The sequence below is a fragment of the Trichosurus vulpecula genome, chromosome 6 (assembly GCF_011100635.1).
Source record: "Trichosurus vulpecula isolate mTriVul1 chromosome 6, mTriVul1.pri, whole genome shotgun sequence".
NCBI classification, from domain to species: Eukaryota; Metazoa; Chordata; class Mammalia; order Diprotodontia; family Phalangeridae; genus Trichosurus; species Trichosurus vulpecula.
In genome coordinates, this window is record NC_050578.1 from 171,543,965 (window position 1) to 171,565,373 (window position 21,409).

The following is a 21,409-nucleotide window of genomic DNA, read 5'->3' on the forward strand; positions in this document are numbered from 1 at the left end:
TGGGTACTAAGTGCTATTATCTCCATTTTATAGATGAGGAAAGCAAATGCTAAGTGACTCACCCAAGGTCATGCCACTAGTAAGTATCTGAGGCCAAATTTGAAATCAGGTCTTCCTGACTCCAGGACAAGTTCTCTACCCACTGAACCACCTAGCCATTTATACACAGCACTAAGGTTTACAAAGAATTTTGCATTTATTATCTAATCTGATCTTCACAACATTCTTGTGAGGTGGGTAGTATTTTTATCTCTTTCTTTAAAAATGAGGAAAATCAGGCTGAAAAGTTAAGTGACCGGCCCAGGGCCACACACATAGTATCTCAGGCAGGATTCAAATTCAGTTCTACTTGATACCAAATACAGTGCTCTATCAAAAAAACAACCAGGATCCTGTGGCTGCCTCATCCAAACCAGAGTAAGATTCTACTTGTAGGTCTACTTTGTGGACTTCCTTCCCTTTTAGAACTCAGCATTTCTAAGAAAGATATTAGACGTACCATTCTAAAAAAATCTCAGCAACACAGGCCCAAATACTTACCCATCTGTGAAGACCTGAAGCCCCTGCTCTCAGTTCCTTTGATATTATTGTTAACAAAATTAAATTTGTTCTTAGTATTATTTATTGAACTGAAGACTTCTTCCGCTGCCTCATTACAACCCTCTACCACAAGTACAGATCTGATACTTCTTAGGATTATGGATATTCAGAGCTATAGGGAATCTTAGAAGTCATTTAATCTAATCCTTTCATTTTAGAAGAGTAGGAAACTGAGGCTCAAGGAGGATGTCACTTGCCCAAGGTCATACTGGCAGTGATCTTCAAAGGCAACTTTTAAACACAGGTCTGACCCCCAAAGCCAGAGTTCTTGCCACTGTAACAAATTCTAATTTTTATGTGTGGGAGGAGAAAGAAGAAAGTATTGTAGGATGCTATGGTTTAGGAACTGCTAAGGGACTATCTACTCCGGCTGCATTATTCTCAAGAAGTAAGATATGAGCATATCCATAGACAGTGATCATGATGGCATCTGTATATCCAGGCCTAGTGCTTAAGTGTTTTCACACACCAGTGTTCTCTCTGGACACCCCTAGAGGCAGTTCTTTACAGTAGACTTTCTACTGTACCTTCTAGTGACAAACAAAAGAATATCTGTTCCAGAAATTTCTCATTTAATGAAATTGTCCAACACTCTCTAGAATTCAAAGGGGTAACAAAAGCAAGGCAAACACCTCACTTTGGGAATGCTAAGCTAAAGGAGGTATAGGAAAACCAAAAAATATATACCTATTATCCCAATCGTTCCATGCCATTATATTGTGGGGTGGAGAACTCCAATTTTGAATTCTTTCTAGGGCCCCAAATTAGCTGGTCATAGCTTCCCTAGAATTGCTCTCAGAAAGCAAGGTTTAGGTACCTCCAACCAGTATCTGAGAACCCTTCTTCTGTCAACTACAGGACACAAATCTAATTATTCCAAATCCTTCTTCACCTACACAGGGGCCAGAGGCATATATGCAAATAGAATTTTATCTCCATGACTTTTGTTTATGCTCTTCTTCCTGCCTAGAACACCACCCCCAATTGCAATCCTTTCCTGTTGAAATCCTACCCATCTTTTAATGCCCATTTCAAATGCCACTTGTTCCATCAATATTTTCCCTGGTCCTTCCCAGTCAGAAATTACCTTCTCTTCCTTTGTCCGTGAAGAGCACTCTCTTATATTCCTATAATATTTTATTTTGCAGCAAACTACAACTATACAGTAAGTCTACAGCATCTGTGCTTGTCATGTTATCTAGTAGACGAGGAACCCCATGAAGGTAGATACCTGAGCTTTATGCTTTCGTACTACTCCCAACACCTAGCATAATCCTTTGCTCCTAGTAAGGTATTAATAAATGGGTGTTGAATAAGTAAATGAATACATAAATTAAGGGATGAAGAGTCCAAAAATAAGCCTCAGCATCCCATTGTCTGCCAAGCTAAATAAGCAAGGTAAGGAGGGGGTAAACATAAATATTTCAAAGATAAAAGTGAATGGCTCTGAAAGCAGCAAATCTAGGACTAATTCATAATTGATACAGATCCCCATTCCCAACATAATTTTTAGGATAACAGGGTCGATTATGACAGAGGCCTGAGAAATAGGGAAGGACAGAAGTTAGGGTGGGCAGGCCCCAATAACAGAGGCCAGGAATGTGCCCAAATTGTCTGACCACTAGGCAGGGTATCTAGAAGCAAAAGCTACTATTATTTACTTCTCACTAAAAGAACAGAAAATTAAGTTTGCCCTCTACTCCCAATGTGAATTCCATCACTATAGCAGGGGTCCTTCTCTGAGTCTATGAATGTTTTGTTTTGTTTTTAATGTTTTGATCATTGTATTCTAATATAATTGTTTACCTTTGTAATTCTATGTATTCTCTTTACAAATTCAAAAACCTGCTAAAAAGACATCCATAGGCTTTACTAATGCCAAAGGGATCCATGACATCAAAAAATGATTAAGAACATCTGCCCTAGAGGATTCCCAACCTGAGGGACAAATAAACCAGACTCATCATCGGAAGGATCCAGATGGATGTAATAATGTAGATGGGTGTTATCGCTCAATGCCTTCTATTCAGTAGCTTCCTACTTTAACTATTCATACTAACTGCAGGCTAAACTACTTTCTATGCTGCTAAAGATATATGTGTGTTAAATTTTGTACCCTCTAAATTTCAGTGACCTGGAACAAAGAGCTAGGTCATCATTCTAATTACAACTCTGCCATGAATTTCACTGACCTGGTGAAAAGACCCTATCCCTTTATCTTCCTTATGTCCCCTAGCCTAGTACAAAGTGTTATTCATACTAGGTACTTAACAAATGTCTGCTGAGCATGTATTTACTTGCATTCTAATACTATCTTATACCCTGTAACCTCCCCCACCACCCCGATGTAATTCTCCTTTCATAGTTTTATGGGAAAGTCTAGGGGGATTAATTATGGTTTGAAAAAAAAATGAATCAATAGAAGAATGAAATTGATCTTATGTACAAATTCTATTTATAGCCACAAACACACATTACCAAGAAAAATATATTTACTTACTCCTTTTCCAGAACATGATTTGTTTGGTTTAGATTCTCTGAATAATTTGTAAGAACATTTCCCCCATGTCTATTATCAATATCATTCATCAAAGACACTGTCTTTTCTTCATTCATACTCTCCATATTCCTTTGAAATTCTCCTTCTGGAAGTTCTTCCCTAGATCTTTTAGCACTAATCTCTTCCCTCTTTGCATAGTTTTTCTCTACAACAGCATCCTCTATTAGTTTACCATCCTTATTTGCCATATTTTCTGAGGACATTTCATTAAATTCCATTTCTTGCCTCATGACATTTCCATTCAATGATGAGATATTTTCTTTCTCCGCAAATGCAGAAGTCATCAGTTCCTTGTTTTCTTGTATCTGAATTTGGGTCATACAATGACTTTCTCCTTCCTTAGGGGGAGAAATTTGGGGAAATGGTTGGCTGGGATCAGGAGCTGTTTCTATACAATCCATTTTCCCTTTTTCAGAAATGTTTGTTCCACCAAAAGTATTTTGGATGGTGGTCTGTGTGTAAAGGGGAATATATTCATGGTTCATGGCATATAAATTAACTATGTCTTTTTCTTCTTTCTGAAGATGTATAACAGTGTTCCTCAAATTTTCACTTATTTTCTTGAGGTAGTCTATCAGAGCATTAATTTCTAGATTAAAAAAAATACAATGAATACAAATGGTAATCAAATTGTTTCTACATTGTAAGTATTTATCCAATAGAATCATCCTATCTTAGAGAAGGAAGGAGCTTTACAAGATAAGAATTATATCTATAACATCTTTTAAAAGAGAAATGTAGTCTCTTCTGGAGCATCCCCAGATACAGAAGCATAACTTACAAGGGCCCTCTTATATCCTCTTTAAGAAACTATTGCGGCTGCTGTGCCAAGAATGTTCGTTATTAAACAGCTGATTACAATAAAGTTCTTTCCTATGATTCAAAATCTACCTCCTTCTAAGCTTTCACCCATTGATCCCAGTTCTGCTTTCTGCACAACACAAAATAGGCCTCCTCCCTTTTCTACATGGTAACTCACCACATATTTGAAGATAGCTATCAGTTTTCCTGTAAGCCTCCTATACTCCCAGGTGAATATCCTAGTTTCCCGCAATCATTCGTTAAAGTAGAAAAACTATATGGCCTTTGAGCCAGAAGAAATTAGGCTTTGAAATCTACCTCCATCACTTCTCTAGGTATCTTTCTATGGGCAAGTCACTTTACTTTCCCAAACCTCATCTTCCTTAACTGTAAAATGGGACCAATAATGTCTGTGGTAGCTACTTCATAATACTGTTATGAGACTCAAAATGAGGTCATGCACATAAAATGTTTTCTGTGGCTTAAAGCTTATATAAATAGTAACTATTCTTATGATTTCCAGACATCTTGTCCATCTTCCTCCCAACACTCTCTAGTTTGTTAATGCCCCTTGTTAAGTGTAGCACCCAGAATTGAACACATATGTGTGATTTAACCAACAGATATAACAGTGAAGCTTTATATTTCTATGAACAATTATGATGCTCCTTGCAAAATGTTTGGCACATAGCAAGAGCTTAATAAATGCTTTTCCATCTCATTGCATTATATTACCTGAGGAGGGCTGGGTGAATGAGGGAGAATTGGTAAACTACCAAGCATGATCCAAATGTATTTGAAGATACTCCTTTGCATATAAAGGTCATTTTTAGGCATTTTTATATCCCCAGCAATGTCTAAGACATGTCATTGGGGGCTTTCTTTCAAGTTGACATCAATCAATTAATAGTCTTTGGTTATGATTATTCCATGAGATGAAAATCTACCTGTCCAGGAAAATATTTTTCTTTATCAAATTCTTTCTTCAAGTCAAGATGTGCTATGCATATAGTATTCCTCCGATTTGTTTAGTAACCATATCAAAAGATGAAAATGGATAACAGTGAATTTTAACATACCTAATTTTGCCTGCTTACGTTTCCAAAGACACTCCATTTAAGTACAATGTAAGGAACAATATGAGTTTTCCTATAAAATTTTATAAGACGTAAATTTGGCTTGATATTTTTAAAAAATTATGTAAAATGAAGATTAATATTTAACTGAGATTTAATCATTTAGTATTATATTTTAATGGTATAAAATAGGTCATAGAAGTATACATGGAGGTGCAAACTAGAAATTGACTTCACCTCTCATTTTTGAGGGCATGCCAATTTTCCTCTTTGGTATTACATAGCATAAAGGTATTAAAAGGAAAGCATTAGGATCACCATATCACATGTGCCATAATAAATGATATATTAAATAATTATAATTGTAGCAAAATATTTACTTGCCTTGTCTCCAAATGCAAGGTTTCTGTTCATCAAGAACATGCAGTTGCTGGCAAGTGGCTTGTAGTGTCCCTGTAACACGTTCCAAATGTTGGCAGAGAGCCCCACTAAGCTCTTGACATAGCATGATCATTGTAGATACCCATGTCCCTATGCCATCTTTATCTTGAAAGTCATTGCACGAAAGGGTCTCGTTTAACGATTGGTTTTGCCACCAAATCTGCTTTAGTAGTTGACTTAGTTTACCTGTGTCCATTCCAATTGGATCCATTTCCTTCCTATTGGCAAGTAAAAAAAAAAAACAGTAAATAAATAAATAAACAAATAGATTCAAGCGTGTCGCTGATTATTATTTCTCAAACCTAGATATTCAAAGTTCGTCAGCTGAATCCTCTCTAAATAGCATAGCAATTAATTCCTTGCTGAGCATTATATTGTTGTTAACCAATGTAAAGTTACTAGGTGACCAAAGGAGGGGCTTTTGGGAAATCAGTGAGCAGTGGTGCACGCACACCATGTGCTATTGTGTACAGTACAGATTAAACTCAGTTTCTGTTTTCTCTGCCAAGGATAATGATCTCCAGACTCAAGACGATGGGAGTAAAAATGATTAGTAAACTGAAAACCAAGATAAGTGGGAGGACAAGAAGCCACCTGGCTTCCCTCAAGAGGTCCTTTCAATAAGTACAGATGACTAATGTGATTGCTAAGTTTCTTCCAGTGATCATTAAAACAAAACAACAACTCTAGAGGATGGGAGACAAGCAAACATGTCCCCAAGTTTCAGAAAGCCTCAGGAAATGCATTTTTTGAAATGGTGACATATGTGACCTTCGGTGAATAACTTTCTATCTCTAGTATCATCTAAAAAATGAGGGGAGGAGGTATGAATGTGAAGCATTGGACTAGATGGTCTCTGTCGTCCCTTTCAGCTCTCTATGTGTTATGCTGTGACCTCTCATGATTTCTTCATTAACAGGATGGGGAGATGTGGATTAGATAATACAGTAAAGTGAATTAAGAAGGAAGAACAAAGAGACAAAAGGTGACTAAAGTAATAGGTCTCAGAAGAGCTAACACCAGCCAGTATACACCAAAGGAAGTTGCTATCAACCCAGATTGTCTAGGTTTCTCTTGGTCCAGATTTGCTTGGTTTTTCTGTACTTTGAAAAAGTTCTACCATATCAATAAATAATATCTTTCATCTAGCTTTGAGCCTCTATCCTGGGATAGCTCCTAGTAGTTAAGAAAATCTATGGCTTTTTCAATCATCCCTTGGTGGAATTTCAACACTAAAGGTCCACACATAAATCAGTATAGTAATAACAACCCTATATTCAGCTAGCTTACATTCCACCCCGATCATGGACTACTAATACTTCAGTCACAGTGTCCTCTTCTCGTCACTCTCTGTACTGTCGCTGCTGAAGATTTTTAGGCACAGAGGTTGTGGCAGGGTGGGATAGCAGCTCCTTCCTCCCCAACCCATAGCACGTGTTGTATTTGGGGGCTTTTTACTGCAGTAGCAACTCTTCTCCCCAAGTTACTGCTGAAGTTCCTGATGGCCTTCCCTAAACAGGCTTTCACAGATCCAGCTCATAAGATTTCATCCTGTCCCTTTTCACGGGAGTAGGAGCAAACCATCTCATTGGTCACAATTATCATGCTCCAGGTGAATGGAGTAGATGAATGCTGGAGAATACTGGAGAATATATCCCTGCCTTTAGACCAGGATCTCTAGTAAACCATTACAGAATTATCAGTGCTCATGCCTCAACCCAATCATAAACTATAAGCTTCTCAAGGGAAGAAATTTCAGTTTTGTTTTCTTTGTATTCCAAGACCCTAACAAGGGCTCTTGCACATAGTGCGTACTTAATAAATACTTGGCAAGTTGAAATGTTGAATTATTGTTTGTCACTCATTTAGCATTTTCCGTTTACTCTTTTGAATTGTTAGTTACTTCTTCAAAAACCTGCTTTTATCTCCCAGAGAAGATAAATAGATAGTAGTTATTAAATCCTGAAGTCTAGGACTTTTTCTTCAACTAATCAATCAACAAGCATTTGTAAAGTACCTACAGTGTGTCAGGCATTGTGTATAAAGTATGCAAATACAAGGGACAAAATTCCTACTTTTCAGGGGCTTATATTTTTCTGTTGGAGGAAATAAGCTATACATATTGAAGAATTTATCTAGTCTAAACCCTTCATTTTCCAGCTGAGGAAAGTGAGGCCCAAAGAAGTAAATTAGCTTGCTCAAGCTCACACAAATAGTAACCCAGGTACACTGACTCCAAAGCTAGTAATTTTTCCACTGTACCATACAGTTTTCTCTTCATATATAAGCATATCCAAAATAAATAAAAGTAAATACAAGGAAGTTAAGTATAAAGTAGTCAGGGAGGAATGGCATTCTCTCATCTCAGGCCACTTCCTCTACAATCTACTCACCAACCACCCTACCACCCACACATCCAATCTTTTGACAGATCTTGTCATTTGTACCTTTACAACATCTCTCTCATATACATTTCCTTCCTACTCACACAACCAGCACACCAGGTCAGACCATCCACCTCTCACCTGGAATAATTGTAATAGCCTTTTAATAGCCTTTAAGAGCCTGTAATAGCCTTTTCCCTGCCTCATCTTTCTCTCTCTGAACTTAATGCATTCAACACTCAGCTTCTAAAATGATCTTCCCAAAGCAGGGATCTGACAATGTCACCCTTCTACCCATTAAATTCAAGTGGTTCCCTATTACCTCTAGGGTTAAATATAAAATCCTCTATTTGGCATTTAAAACTCTTCAGAACTAGCCGCCTTTCTAACTTTCCAGACTTCTTATGTCCTCCCCCATATACTCTTTGATCCAACTACACTGACCTATTTATTCTTCACACATGACACCCCATCTCCCAACTCTTTGTATATCCATTGGCTGTGTCTCATTCCTGAAATGCCCTACCCTCTCACCTCTGCTACTTAACTTCCCAGACTTCCTTTATGCCAGAGGTTTTTCCTAGTACCCAGCCCCCCTCAGCTACTAGTGGCTTCCTCTGAGAGAACTTTGCATTTCCATTTCCTTCCCCACCCCCACCCCTGCCCTCTCTCTCCCTTTCTCCACATGTGTGTGTGTGTGTATCCTATATGTACATAGTTACTGATGTGAGTTGGCAAGTACAAATAAAATTACCTAAAACATCAACATAAAGCTTACAAGTATATACAAAGTATTTCAATATAATGCAGCATGACAGGAAGGACATTAGTAGTTGGGAATGAGGAGAAGCAAGCAGAGATCAGGAAAGGCTTCATATAGAAAATAGTGTTTGAGCTCTCTCATAAAGGAAGAGCCTAAGGTAAGAAGAGAGTTTAACCCAAGCATGGCCAGTACAAGGGCACAGGAGATTGAATCTTGTCCACAGGAGAACATAACAGAGGAAAGTCCAGTTTGGCTGGAAGAAGAACGAGCAAAGGAAAAATAGTAATGTCCATGGAGTCTAGAAAGACAGGTTGGAGCCAGGTTGCATAGGTCTCTAAAAGCTAAACAGGAAGTAATGGGAAGGTAATGGAATTGGTTGACTATGTATGGGAGCAGGAAAGGCAATAGAGAGAAAATGAAGATTAGAGAGGGATGAAAATGAAGATTAGAGAGGGATGAAAATGGAGGCAATCTGCTGGAGATGGTGGAATCAAGGATACAGTAAAATAGCCTTTGGCAAAAAAAAAAAAAAGACCATGCCTTCATCTAAGATGGATGAAAGAGGAGATAGTGAGTTAAGATGTCTAAGTAATGTCATAAGAGAAGAGAGAAGAAGAGGGACCTCTTTGTGAATGGCCCCAATTCTTTGGAGGAAATATGAGTTGAAATCGTCAGCTGAGAGGAGGAGGAGGGGTGACATGGGAGGTTTGAGGAGGCATGAGAAGTTTAGGAATTGCTGCTGTGGCAAATAAACTGGAGGGAGGGTCTAAAAGTATTGCCTTACTGCAATAAGGGCCTAGTTGATGTTATAAAGCATATGTTTGTGGTAGACCCAATCAGAGTGGTTCAGCTTCAGCAGCAGCACAGGAGCAGGAACAAAGGATGCAGATTCTCAAGGCTGGAGTTTGGTAAAGGATAAACAGGCAGATGAGTGCATAGAAGAGAGTGTGCAGGCCCTGGAATCAGGAAGACTTGAGTTACTAGCAGTGTGGCCTTGGACAATTCATATTGCATCTGTTAAGAGAGATTCTATGAGGCAAAAGAGAAGGAAGGAAGTATTCTAGGCATGGTGGATCGCCAGTGTGTTTGACTAGACTGTGAAGTGTGAGAAGGGGTGTAATGTATTATCAGTCTGGAAAGATATGCTCCCACATCTCCTAAAACAGTGTCTTGCCCACAGTTCCTCAAGAGAACTTAAAGATCATGGATTGATTTTAAAAAGTTGATGTTTCATGGAGCAGTGGAATACTGGACTTAGAAGAAAACCTCAGCTCGAATCCTGTCAGATGCTCATGTGGAAGCCCAAATTACTTAACTTTCTTAAGTTTCAATTTAATTCAATTTAAGTTTCAAAATAGGAGTAATAATGAGCACCTACTTCAAAGGGTTATTTTGAAAGCCCACGAGATAATGATTGCAAGTGTTTTGTAAACATCAAATGCTATATAATTGTCAGCTATTACTTTTTAAAATTAGTTTTCCTTTTTTACTTGTGTTCTCTATACTAGTTATGAAATAGAATATGTTAGCCTTATTTTAAAGGCTGAAGAAAGGCCCCCCCCCCCCCCCCGTACTAAAGTAGAGACAGCAGTGATGATTTTATGCATGTGTTTGTTTATATAGTAAACGGGGGTAGAGCACAGAGGAAAGAAAGATCCAGGCCTCTGGTCTTCCAGGTAACACTTTCTCTAATTGGAAAAACAAAACAAAGCAAAACAAAAACCACCCTCTCTCTCTTTCAGGAGAAAACCCTGAAAAGAAGCCTTGGTTGGGGTAGGGAGGGTTGCTAATGACATCTAATTAATATCCCTGTGCAATATTAGGGGGACCTGGCCACCACTGCCTCAGTGTCTCAAGAGCATACTCCCAGATGGGGTCTCAGAGATAAAGGTAGGGGAAAGAAGGAAGCAGGAATGGCCTCCCCCATTTGCTTGCCACACCCCATCAACCAAAAGAAATAAAGTACAGGGGAAACAAATCAGAGAGCATTCCAGAAAAGTTTCAGTTCTTTGTCTCCTTCAGAAATAATGGAATGCAATTAAACCTCTCCAAAGATAGCCGGTGATACTTCCCATCCCCCAGCTCCTCCCACTCCCTCTCTCACCTCATCTAAAGCCCCAGGGTTCTTGTAGCTACTTTGAAGATCCTTGGAGGACAGGAAAAACAGAGCCAAAGGACCCAACGCAGCCAAAGGCATAAATATTGCCTAAGTGGCTTCTGTAGGTGTAAAGGTATGTGGACAGAAGGGATGAAGGGGGAGGTCGAGACAAAGAAGAATTAAGGTCCTAGCTACTTTAGAGTTGCTCACTTCGCAGAGAATAAAGGACAAGAAAGAGGGCTTTCAGAAATTCAATTTGTGGGGTAGGGAGGTAATTACATTCTTCATTTTGCTTACGTCACCTATTGACTAAATCTATCTTTTACTGATACACATAAGTAGATACCTTTAATTTTCAGAGTAAAGGCTCCCGGATATAGCTTGAAAGGAGATTTTAATTGTATAATTATCTTTAATAGTGATTTGGGCCTGGACCTGTGATTTTATTGGTGTAGGAAGCCCTTAGTGAAGAAACTGCCTCTACCAAAGCAGTCAGCACTTTATGGAACTTCTAGTGCAGGGCTGGAGAACCTTTGGCCTTAGACCTTAGGGTCCTTAAGGCAATAGGTTTCCCACCCCTGTTCTAGTCTTAGACAGTTGCCGAGAGCATAGAGAAGTCAGGTGATAGGCCTAGCATCCCATATCCAGCAGGTGTCAGACTCGATTTGAACCCATGGTGCCCTGGCCCTGAGGACAGCTATGTGTCTACTAAACCAGCCAGGCTCTTGAACAAATCATCTTGAATAGTCAGAAAAAAAAATTACAGTGGTATTTTGAAAGTCACTAGATTATATATACAAATGCAAATATATATAAAGCACTTATATATGTCTGTTTCGATAGATGTTTTTCCCTCTTAGTCATGGACTATAATCCCTTCTCCAGAAAAACCAGTTTCCTTAACCTCTATGACATTTGCTTTCATCAGGCCTGAGCTTGCAATCTGTCTGGCTTCCTGAGAGCATATGAGTTGCAAAATCAAACCCATCACACACTATGATGCATTTACTTGTTGAAACTAGCATCTGCTAGCTCTTAAATCTTGTTTTAAATTAATTAAAGCCACTAACCCAGAAGAACAGGTCTTTATAGCCAAGAACTAAGATAATCACAAAAAGTAAACTGAAACCTTGTCTTGAGCCTTTATAACAGGGCATTTTTATTACTGTTACTAATAAACTTATGGAATTATTTAAAAATAATTTTTACTTTTCAGTAAAATCTTTACTTCTAATAATACCAAGCGAACTATATGAAGTCATTGAAACACATACATTATAAGGTGAAAATAAAAGGGTTGAACCTTCTGTCTTCAAACTCCTACCTCCATCCCTGTCCAAATCATTTGGTCAACAGATGATATCACTTCTAAGTTAGTTGAGAAGATTGAGGCCATTTTGTTAAGCTTTCTCATCTCTTCTACACCTCAAAACTTCTCCACATTCTCACCCTTCCTAGTGGCCCTCTTCCTTGCCCAATAGGCAAGGTAAACTGGTATTGACTTTGCTAGCTGAGGTACAACCTAAGCTCTTTTATGCTTCTCTTTATAGGAATGTATTTATATTGGCTAAAATTCTTCAGGATGTTTAATACCCTACTAATTGACTGAAACTACTCTCTCAACCATTACCAGTAAGATTTTAACTACCAAGCCAATGCCCTTTTCTCAGTCCTTATTCTCTCTACTATCATGAAGTTCTTCTTGAATACTTTCTCCTCTCTGGGTGTTACTGACACTTCTCTTTCCTGATTCTCCTAAAGCCTTTACTGCCACTTATTCTTATTCTCTTTGATGGGTTCATTGTCTTCCTATCTCCAAAGTGTGGATCTCTATCTATGATCTCCTTGATCTCATTTACTTATATGGCTTCAATTATCATCTCTATATACAATTCTTGATGATGGTTTTCCAACCTTTATCTCTCCCTTTAAGTTTATTTCTGCAATTTCAACTGCTTGTTGGATATCTCTGCTGAGGCAACATGCTTATATTTCAAACTTAACATGTTCAAAACTTTCCCCCAAAATCCTTTCCTTCCTTCCAACCTACCTATTTGTATTGGTAGTACAATCATACTCCCAGGCACACAGCCTTGAAAACTTGGAGTCATCTTTGTTCTGTCATTTCCCTCATGGCCCAGTCTAATCACCCACCAATTCCTGTTTCTTCTGCCTGTACAATAGTTTTTGTACCTCTGCCCTTCTCTCTTTCTGTATTGATGCTGTCCTAATTCAGGCCCTCCTCACCTCTCACCTGATTTACTGTAAAAGTTTCCTAATAGATTTCCTTGCCTCCAGTTTATCTTCATACCCATCCTTCCTCACTCAACTAACAAAATAATCCCTAATGTCTAGGTTTGACAGCATCATTTCCTGTCCTTAAAATCTTTAGTGGTTCCTTATTAGGCTTACAATTAGATAAGACTCCTTTGCTTGGTACTTAATTCCTTCTGCACTTGGGGTCCAACTTGTATTTCGTACTATTCCCTTTTGTGTTGGTTTCACTACTGGCTTTTCATTGATTTTATCTTGTATTTATACATATATGCTTACATATATGTGCATATGCGCATATATATATATACAATATGAATTTTATATTTATCTGAGAATTTCTTAGGCCATTTGCTCAAAACAAACTCCCTCACATATTTATGCCTAATGAAATCTTTGTCTTCCTTCAAGACCCAGATCATGTGCCACTTCTTCAATAAAAATGTCTTTGATTTCCCCTCAGCTGAAAAGTATCTCTCCCTTCTCAGGAAGGCTTTGTGAAGAACATGAGATTTTATCTGAGTTTTGAAGAAAGCCAGGAGGCAAGGGAAAGGAGGAGGATCATTTCAGACAAAGGGGACAGACAGTAAAAAAGCACAGGGACAGGGAGACAGAATGTCTTATTTGAGGAACGAAAGGCCAGCCTCAATGGGTGGTAGGTTGTGTGAAGGGGAATCAAATGTAAGAAGGCTGAAAAGGTGAGAAAATGCCAGGTTTAAAAGTTAAATGGAAGATTTTACATTTTATCTCGCAGGTAACAAGAGACCACTGGAGTTCATTAAGTTTGTATGGGGATAGGTTTGATATGGTCATATCTGCACTTGAGGAAGATTATTTTGGTAGGTTAATGGAGGATAAACTGGAGTGAGGAGATAATCGAGATAGGGAGACCAATCAGAAGGCTGCAATAGTCTAAGTGTGAGATGATAAGAGGCTGCACCAGGGTAGTGACTGTGTGAGTGGAGAGAAGACAATTTGCACCAGCAATGTTACAAACATAGAAATGACAAGACCTGGCAACAGATTAGATATGTAAGGTTAGTAGAATGAGGGCCAAGTCTAGACTCTATGATGACACCTAGGTTATGAATCTAGGTCATTGGGAGGATGGCAGTGCCCTTACCAGTAATTGAGAAGTGCAGAGGTAATCAGAAAACTTAAATTTGACATTGCCAAGGATATCGAGTTATTTCCTTGTATGTTAAACCTCCTCATTGACTTTGGAAACAGCCTTCTCTCTTGTTATAATGAGAAAATGGTAAGAGTTCAATGAAAGATGCCTAAGAATGTACTTGAATTAAAAGTGGATCAAATTGGCATATCAGGAATATCAACCAGAACTGGAATCATTAGCCATGTATGAACTGGATATGTATGGGGTGACCACTTCTGGGCCAACCACATGAGCCTGGCCTAATTAATAGGAATACACAAAGCCTCACACAGTGTTCCCCAAAGTATGTGCTCAATAAATGTTTGTCATTGATGATAAATTAAATAAACAAGTCCAAAGACCGACCTTTCTCTTTAAGAAATTTCCAAGAGCAAACAACATAGCTTAGAAATATTCAGAGCAAGATGTTATTATTGCTTACACAAAGGCTAAGACGGCAGTTTAAAAATAGGTTTTAACAACTGTTTACATTTTTGTCACTGTTTGTCAATACAGTTTTGTGGGAAGAGAAAGAATACTAAAGATGTTGCTTTAATATGGGTCACCAGATTGAAAAGATTAGAGGAGACACATTTGCTGACAGTCTGTTCAAATAAATTGCTGATTCTTTGCTCCTGTTGAATTATAACAGTTATTGTTTAGAAATGCCTTCTCACATATGAAAGTGTACCACTAAGAGTTTGCATTGGCAAGGACTGCTTGCTAAACACACAGCAGTTGCTAAGAGAAAACAATGGCATGTGCCCTGGGTGTTAGGGGCTGAGCTGTATTCAAAAAATGTTGGTATTCAGCTATTTGGATAACCCAAGCCCTCTTCTCATAACAATAAAATTTGAAACCAATCCTAGTACTTTGGATTATGATTTTGCAACTCTTGTCTGTTTTCCAGTACTGTATATCATGAGTCACTGTTATAATTGAACAAATTGGAAAAAAACTATGTTCTGTATTTATAGCTTCATGGAACCATAAAATGAAACCAAATGAAATACATTTTAATGTATTTTAATAGGCACCAAAAAAATCACAGAACCTATTTTCTTTCCTGAAATTAATTTCACAAGCAGAGTTTCAAAATTTGCAAGTGTCATAGGTATCAACACAGTGTATCTTGTGATATCCTGGTGCTTGGAATCAGTTCCTGAGCTTCCTTGGCTGCCTAACTCACTACGAGGCAGTGATAAAAAAAGGATGCTGAGAGAGAAAAAATATCTGAGAGAAAAAAAGAGAGGGAAGAAAAAATAAAATAAGAGATAAAAGTATAAGGGACTCATAAACAATTGCTATGTTGACATAATATTTTGTCGCGACAAAGCACAATTACAGAATCTCAAAGATGGAAAAGACTACCTAGTCCAACCTGTACCTGAACAAGAATCCCCCCTACAACTTCTGTAACAGGTGATTAGACATATTGCTTGAAGATCTCCAGTTAGAAGGGAGCTCATTACCTTCCTAGGCAGTCAATTTCACTTTTAAATAGCTCTAATTGTTAGGATGTGTTTTCTCATATCAAGCTAAATTTGCTTCTTTGTAATTTTCTTCTGTTGATCCTTGTTCTTTTTCTCTGGAACCAAATAAGAGAGAAAAAGAGAGACAGGGGGAGAGAAGAAAGATGAATGACTACAAAATAATTAACAATAATAAATTTAATTTATAATATCTATTTAATCATTCTTCCATGATACTTTTAAATATTTGAAGAGAGCTCCCACCCCTTTATGCCCATACTATTGGCTCCAAGTTTTCTCTTCAGTAGGCTAAACATTCCCAGATCCTTAGACTTCTATGGCATGATCTCAAGGCCCTTCACAAGCCTATTGCTCTCTACCTAATGCTCCCTGGCTTATCAGTGTCCTTCAAACGTCATGCCCAGATTTAGCACACTCATTCTGGCTCTGCTCTACCAAGCTTGGGATACTGGACAAATAGCAACTACTCTAAGCCTCGTTCTCATCGCTCTAAAAAATAAGGTGGACGAATGCTGTATTAGATGTTCATTCCAGAATCTTTTGGGTCTAAAATTCCATGATTCTATGATTCTACCTAAATTATCTTATTTGATCCTCATTAGCACCCTCTGATACAGGAAGTTCAAGTATCAACTATCCTCATTTTACAGAGGAAGAAACGAAGATTCAGAAATGAGTGATTTGGCCCTTGTTATTCACCCAGATGAGGCAGGTTGTCCCTCTCACTGCTTTTCGGGAGAATCTTTTCATTAACGTTCACTGGACTGAAATAACCCAGAACCCATAATATCAACCAGTACAAGCCTGCTCTAGTCAAGTTGGCTATATCACCTATATAACCCATTCTCTTCTACTCTTAGACCCTTACTATTTGAAGGGCCTCTGGTTCGGTGTACTAATAACCCTCAGATGCCAAACAATGACCACATTAGCAACAGATGCATATTTGGCCTCTTTCTCCTCCCCTGTTCCAATGTTACCGGAAGCACAATCCTCCTCTCCAATCTCGATTCATTTCTCTAGGTTTTCTTTACCATGTACCAGAAGTCTCATTACCTTAGATTTCACTTCACACCTGGACTTCTCACACTGGAAGTATACTTTGTCCCTGCAGCCCCTTCTTCTGATGGACTGGTTCCTCCAGAGCCTTCATTTCAAGGAAGCCAATGACGTCCTCTCCAGTCTCCACTCCTAAGTCTCTGAGTCCCTTTCAGCTTTCTTGTACTCATCTTTCCCCATTAGAATGTAAGCTCCTCGGGGTAGGGAACAACTCCCTTGTGGCTTAGTACAGTGCCTAGAACATCATAAGTACTTAATCATTGTTTGTGGACTTGGTGTTAGAGTTCAAGTATGATGGGATCATTGTCCTTGATGGTGAAAATTCTTTGTAGATCTTTTTACATCTTTCTTCTGTTTGTTTTCAAGCTTTGATTTTTGCTCTTAAAGGCCCTCTTGGTAACTTAGTTGGATCTCTTGGCAAGCTTTCTTTAAACTTGTTTTCCCTCTACTGCTTCTCTCTTCTTTACAAAACAACATTGCTCATAATCATTCAGCATCCTGATCATAAAATTTTGTAAATGAGTTTATATTCTAAACCAGTGTTATATTTAGCATTTCTACACCTGATTTTTAAATAGAATCAATACCTATATTAAATAAATCATTCTTTAAAAATGATAAACTACCAAACTCCTTTTAAGAGAAAAATATAATTCAATACCTAAACCAAGGACAACAAAACAAAAGTAGACTTATAGGCCAATATCATTAACGAATACTGATTCAAACATTTTAAATGAAATTCTGACCAAAAGGCTACAACAATTTATCCAAAAAACAAAACACAACTATGAACTATGGTCAAATTGGATTTACACCAGAGATGCAAAAGTGGTACAAAATTCACATAGTGAATTGTATTTTAAAAAAAAAAAATCCAAAACCGCATATCATATCAACAGATGCAGCAAAAGTTTTTGATAAAGTACAACATTCATACTAAAACCCTGCAAAGCATAGGCGTGATACCCTTTTTTAAAAAATCATAAAAAGTATATAAAATCCAAAGCCAGTATTACATGCATTGAGGAAACTCCAGACATTTTCACCATAAGCATGGTGTCAAAACAAGGAATCCTCCTTACCTCACTGTTTTTGTTGTAGTTCCAGAAGTATTAGCATGGTATTGCCTCAGGCTATTAAAGAACCCTATGGGTTTGGGTTTTTCTATAATTGTTGTTCAAGAGCCCAAATGGATTAGATCGTTGAGTAGATTTAATTAGATTTTATAAAATTTATTTACTGAACAGTACTGCAAGGAAGTTTTTATAGAAACATCACCTGTTTCCAAACCAGAGGCATATTTTCTTCTGGGAATAGTCAATAGAGGCAATATAGAAAGATGAATCCACTAGTGCATGGTGGCTGGATGGACCTGTGAATTGGCTCAATTATTCTTAAAAGCAATTTGTAAGATCACAGAGGAAGGCCTCATGTATACTAAAATGTTCATAGCAACACTTTTTTTTTCTAATGGCAGAGAACAAGAAATTAAATAGATTCTCATTAGTTGGAAAATGACTAAACAAATCATGGTACCTGAATGAAATGGAATATTGCTGTGCTATAAGAAATAATGAATATCATGAATACAGAAAAGCAACAGAAAACTTGTATTAACTGTTACAAAGTGAATTAAGCAGAACAATTAAACAATATAAACAATGACTATGATGAAGTAAAAAGAAACAACACCAAAACGAGTGAAATAAATTCTATGAAATTTAAATGACCAAGCTTGGCCCCTCAAAAAAACTATGAAAAAGCACCTCCCATTTTCTTCTCAGAGTTTGGGGATTATGGATATTGAATGCTATAGATAATGTTATTTTTTTTGATATGGTACTTAGTTTCATTGATTTTTTTTTGTTATAAGGAATGGCTCTGGGTGGGGGAGAAAGTAATGGGAATTACACATTGGGGAAGTGAGGATGATTTTTAAAAAAAGATATCAAAAATGTATCTTAAAAAAGGAAAGGAAAATACTATCCAAACTGAAGTATATACAGGAGCATATGCTGTAGTATGCATAGCAGAAAAAAGAAAATTTGAATTTTTCAGTGTAACTATTACAGTGGCAGCTATCTAAATAGAAGCAAAGTTGGTCAATAGGATTTTCTGGATTCAAGCAGGAAGTCAAAGCTCCATGGATAAATAATATTTTTTTATTATTTATTTATTATCTAGAATTTCTCATTATCATTAGACTCTGGACCATCACACTTAATAATGATGTTCTATGCATCTGTATATTCAGGACTGGGCTGTCATGCATTGAAAAGTAGAAATGGAAACCCTCATGTAATGGGGAACTGCCCAATATCCCAGGTTGTATGAGCCTGTGCAATGCACTCAACTAATGTAATCTGCACATGGATTTTGGAGCATGTATAGAAATTCTGTAACTGGTTCTGGTCTGGCCCAGTTCCCAGTGGGAACTGGAGTCATTTTGATTGATAATAGAGGGTAGGTTCAAAAGGCATTAGTAGGCAAACACCTCTTCCTTCTCTTGGTCTTTCTTGTTTAGAGATATTCCTTCGAAAGAGGAAAGAAAATGCTGTTAAGGGGAGAGGCTTTGGGTCTTCCCCATATGAGGCCCACATATGACCTGTGAATAACTATGAATTGCCTCTACATTTATTCTAGTGTTTTAGGTGAAGGATATTGGAGGTAAGACCTTATGAGTTCTAAAAGGTCAGGAAGGCTTTCAGGAAGTCTGGGAGTAGAGTTTGTACTGAGGTTTGTAGCCAGCTGGTCTAGCAGTGATATCCCAAGTAGCTAGGAAATATAGTGGTAACTGAGAGGACTCACCCAGTACCAATGATATATTTGGATACAAACGTGATGGGGCCAACATTATGTAGAAACTTTGTTAAATCTGAGTCCACTTTCCCCACAGACACAGACCTCTGTCTAAGAGGTGCTGGGGGAAAATGTGCTTCTGTTTCTATAATGTTTTTGAAGTAAATATCTCTTTGTAACCAGTAACTGATATTAAATGACTAAATGGAGCTAGGGTGCTAGTCATTGTCAGCTAACAGTTAGAGGGAACACATCAAAATGGGTATTCAAGATGAAAGAATTAAAGAAGAGACAATTTAACCTTTCAGGATTATCTGTTTAAAAATAATCCTAAGGGAAATGAAGCTGAACCTGCACTGAAAAAGTAAGACCAGACTAGTCACTACCTTGTTAAAAGGAAAAAAAAAAATTCTGAAATAAGAAAATGTCTTTGATGCTACAAACACACTACTCTTCTGCACTCATTCCCAACATTCCAGCATCCCCTCTACCATAGGTCCTGTGTTCTTATCCTGCCCTGATCTTTTGGGAAGAAACCAATATAATAAATCATTAGCACTAAGATGATAGGTATTAAATGCAGTGCAAATTCCAGAAATATTTATATTTTAAAAGAAAATTGAAGAAAGATTAATCTAAAGGAATGAATGATTCTGTAATAGCAGAATGTGACAATCATTCATCCTATTTCCTGTGGATTAGATGGTAGCATTATGAGGTACACCCAGAACTGTTTAAATGACCATACCAAAAAGTAGTCATTAATGGCTCAGAATCATCGTGGAGGTAGATCTCTTGTGTAGTACCTCAATAATATGTGTTTGACCCTGAGCTATTTAATGATTTTGTGACTCACTAACATAAAAGAATAAATTATCAGATTTTCAGATGACACAAAGCTAAGAGGGATAGTTAACACATTGGATGACTCAGGGTCCAAAAATATTCTGATATTGTGAAACATTGGGCTGAATCTAAGAATATGAAACTTTAAAAGGTATTATACTTATGTTTTGTTTTGAATCACCTTTTCAAATAAAAGGTTGGAGAGAGATGGCTAGAAATCGGTTCATCTGAAAAAAAAATCTAAATTTCTCAGTGGATTTTAAATTCTATATGTTAGCAGTGTGATATGACAGCCTTACAAAGATAATGTGATATTAGGCCTCTCTTAGAAATAGTTTCTTGAATTAGGGTGGTAATTGTCTCCATTGCTTTACTGTATTGTGCCTTAGTCAGATCACATATGCAGTTCAAGTCCAATTTTGCATACTACATAATAGGAAAGAACTTTAAAAGCTTCTGGTATCTCAAACTATGAGATCCTTTGAGATCAATAGGAGAACTTCCCCAGGACAGTGGCCTAAAAGTTAAGAGACATATATTATGAATAAGAGCTCATACATTATGAAGATTAGCTAAAGAAAACAAGTATGTCTAGCCTAAAAAAGAGAAGACTTACATGGAATTGCTATCTGGTTTTAAGTATTTGAATATTTTTGTGAGGAAGAGAGATTTTAGTGTATCTAGTCCTGAATTGGGGAGGAAAAATGTAATGATGGATTTAGACTTGATTATGAAATGGAGGGAAGGAGAATAAACAAGGGAGTCACATGATTCTAGATGAGCTGAAGTGCCAAAATGTAAACTTAGGGACAATCACACTAACCACACTACAACAAACATAGGCTCATCTCCTTATGAACTTCTTTGGGCTTAAAGGCAGTATAATGGGTAGGCTCTCGAAAGTATCAGAAGTTGCCAAAAATGAAACACCTTCCCTCTCATTTACTCAAGGCCCCAATTTTTTTTTCCCATGAGATGATTTGTTTCTCATCTCAATCTCACAACCAAATTTTAAAGAGGAAATAAATCAGCATTAATGGCCAGAGGTATATGGGGTGT

The 21,409-nt window shown here is 37.5% G+C and overlaps 1 protein-coding gene across 1 annotated transcript in view; it reads right to left on the minus strand.

Annotated features, from left to right (window-relative positions):
* The window catches only part of DTHD1 (death domain containing 1), a 71,421-nt gene extending 65,732 nt beyond the window's left edge, over positions 1-5,689 (minus strand). Inside the window, exons 1-2 of the mRNA XM_036762330.1 lie at positions 5,422-5,689; positions 3,101-3,749 (exon numbers count right to left, since the gene is read on the minus strand). Coding sequence (XP_036618225.1) covers positions 3,101-3,749; positions 5,422-5,689 — 917 coding nt within the window. The remainder of the gene's footprint in view (positions 1-3,100; positions 3,750-5,421) is intronic.
* Positions 5,690-21,409: the final 15,720 nt, after the last annotated feature.